General features: G+C 29.6%; 1 protein-coding gene across 1 annotated transcript; it reads left to right on the top strand.

Annotated features, from left to right (window-relative positions):
• Positions 1 to 1,227: 1,227 nt before the first annotated feature.
• On the top strand, positions 1,228 to 2,114 carry LOC125851217 (uncharacterized). The gene has a single exon (XM_049530992.1). The coding sequence runs from the start codon at positions 1,416 to 1,418 to the stop codon at positions 1,878 to 1,880; it is 465 nt and encodes a 154-aa protein (XP_049386949.1). The 5' UTR covers positions 1,228 to 1,415; the 3' UTR covers positions 1,881 to 2,114.
• Positions 2,115 to 2,473: the final 359 nt, after the last annotated feature.

Raw genomic sequence — 2,473 nt, 5'->3', positions numbered from 1 at the left:
AATTCATATAAATCTATGCCATAAAGAAATATCCACCTCTTGAAATTTCTATATCAAATTGTATTTCATTGATCAAAAAACATAGAAATAATTTTACTTCTCCACCCCCTACCCCCACATCGAAAAATTGATATCAGATTTCACAATCCTCCAAAAATCTATTAATCAAGTTTAACATACTTTTACACATGAATTTACATTTCAATGTTTAAAATAGGAATAAGGGTCTGAAAAATATCCTAACTTTGATCGGATTTGTTGTTGCGATACTACACTTTCATGAGGACCTATTACCTCTCTAGACTATTTAATACCGTATTTTTTACCCCTTGAACTATTTAATAGTGTATTTTAAAGGTATATATGTGCTCACGTGGACACCTTACTATTTATAATTTTGCATTATTTTTTATGTCCACGTGGACAAATATATATGTTTAAAATACGGTATTAAATAGTCTAGGGAGGTAATAGGGTCCTCATAAAAGTTTAGTATCGCAACAGCAAATTTAACCAAAATTGGAGTATTTTTCAGACCCTTATCCCTTTAAAATACATAGTAATTTATATGATTTTAATGTAGTAAAGTTACATTCACCTCAGCATCTTCGATATCAAATTCTTTATTTTTATTGGCTAAAATCTATAACGCACTAGAACGCCTTTGTTGACAACTCTACCCTACATTCACTCAAAAATCAATGTCAACCTCAGAATCCTCCAAAAATCAACTGACCAATCAATGTATGCCTCTTGGTTGTTTAATAAGAGGCCTATCTTTGTCCATTCTCTTTTTGGTAAATAGTATTTTTTTTTATATAAAAAAAGCTTTGAAGTTAACCACACAAATTTGAGCATCAAAATCTCCACAAAAGAGACATGTACTATTCTCACTTGCCATAAAAAAAATATATTTTGTGGTCATGATGTTATAATCAGAAGTTCCTTGTTCGAATTTTAAATATGAAATTATTTTATTGGAAAGTATTACTTTTAAAAATGATTTTTTTATTATGTAAATCTGAATTTAATCAATTAAATTTCAATGTAGATATCAGATATCAAACAATTTTTTTTTTCCATTACAAATCCTTGCACCTTTCCCCTACACACAATATTAATTACAAATCTTTGCCCCCCACCACCACCACACACACACACAAAATATTAATACTAATAAATCCCCTCATATTGCATTCTTCTCCAACACAAGAATATATTCTCTCTCTTACACTATAGTTTGTAGACCACAATAAAACCATCATTTCTCCCTTCAACAACACTCCCTCTTGGCTAGCTCCAATACTATAGTTTGGAGACTAGCCAAACCAAAAAAAATAATAAAAAATCTTCCTTCTACAATTTGCTTCAAATTCATTCAATATCAACAACAAAAATTCAACAATACGTTCATTATGACGAACAAACGTGAAAATCCATCATTTTTTTCTATACATCCCTCAAGACGCCTCGATCCTAACAATGACAAGGTTGAGTCGACAAGGACTAATAATTTACTAGTGAAGAAAAACAATGTTACGATTAAGCGTGATCAAGAAAAATTCAACGATGCAGGAACTATGTCAGACATGATCAATGTGCACGTGGGACATGCTAGTGCACATAAAGAGGGCGGGTCGATGAGGACAGAGGATAGTGGACGTGAAAGATTGAAGAGACATAGAATTGAAGTGGCAGGACATGTATGGATACCAGAAATTTGGGGACAAGAGGAATTACTCAAAGATTGGATTGATTGTAGTGCATTTGATTCAAAATTGATGAATAATAATAATATAATGTCAGCTAGAGCTGCTTTGGTTGAAGAAAGAAGAAGAACAAATTCATCTTGCAGATTGAGAATTGAAAATAGCTATTGAAAATATGCTCCAAAAAAAAAAAGATGAGTTTTTTTTTATTTTTGCATTTTTATTTTATTCTGATTTTTATTTTTTTGGGTTTTTTTTTTACTCTTTAATTGAACTGTTTTATTATTTTTATTATCATAATAATTGTGTGTTTCCATGTTAATACATTGAAGAAATACATATGTTTATGGTTGGGGATAATAGCACTTTTGGTCCCTGAATTATAGGTAAATTCTTATTTCGATTCATGTGATTCCTTTATGTGAAAATATGCTATTTTGAATTTTATTTTAGAATTCTATTACCGTCAAATATGAAATAATAGTATATATTTTTTATTAATTGAAAGTTTAATATACTTTAGTTGGATATTAGTAGGACTTATATATTTTCCTTTTTCTAAAAAAAAAAATGGAGGGGTGAAGGGGGTAAAAGCCACAGAGCAATAATGGTAAATTCACGATTAATCACTTTTCAGCTCATGTATTTAAATATTATTTTTATTTATTAAATTTGAAATTTTATAACTATGTTATTTTTCAAAGATAATGCCGAAAAATGGTCACGGAACTCTATTCTTACGATCAATACAAGCATCTATTTTA

This window comes from Solanum stenotomum, unplaced genomic scaffold, assembly GCF_019186545.1.
Source record: "Solanum stenotomum isolate F172 unplaced genomic scaffold, ASM1918654v1 scaffold2352, whole genome shotgun sequence".
Taxonomy (NCBI): Eukaryota; Viridiplantae; Streptophyta; class Magnoliopsida; order Solanales; family Solanaceae; genus Solanum; species Solanum stenotomum.
This window is presented reverse-complemented; position numbering and strand designations above follow the sequence as displayed.

Coding starts and splice junctions, on each gene's coding strand:
- LOC125851217 (XM_049530992.1), top strand. CDS start 1,416: ATGACGAACAAACGTGAAAATCCATCATTTTTTTCTATACATCCCTCA.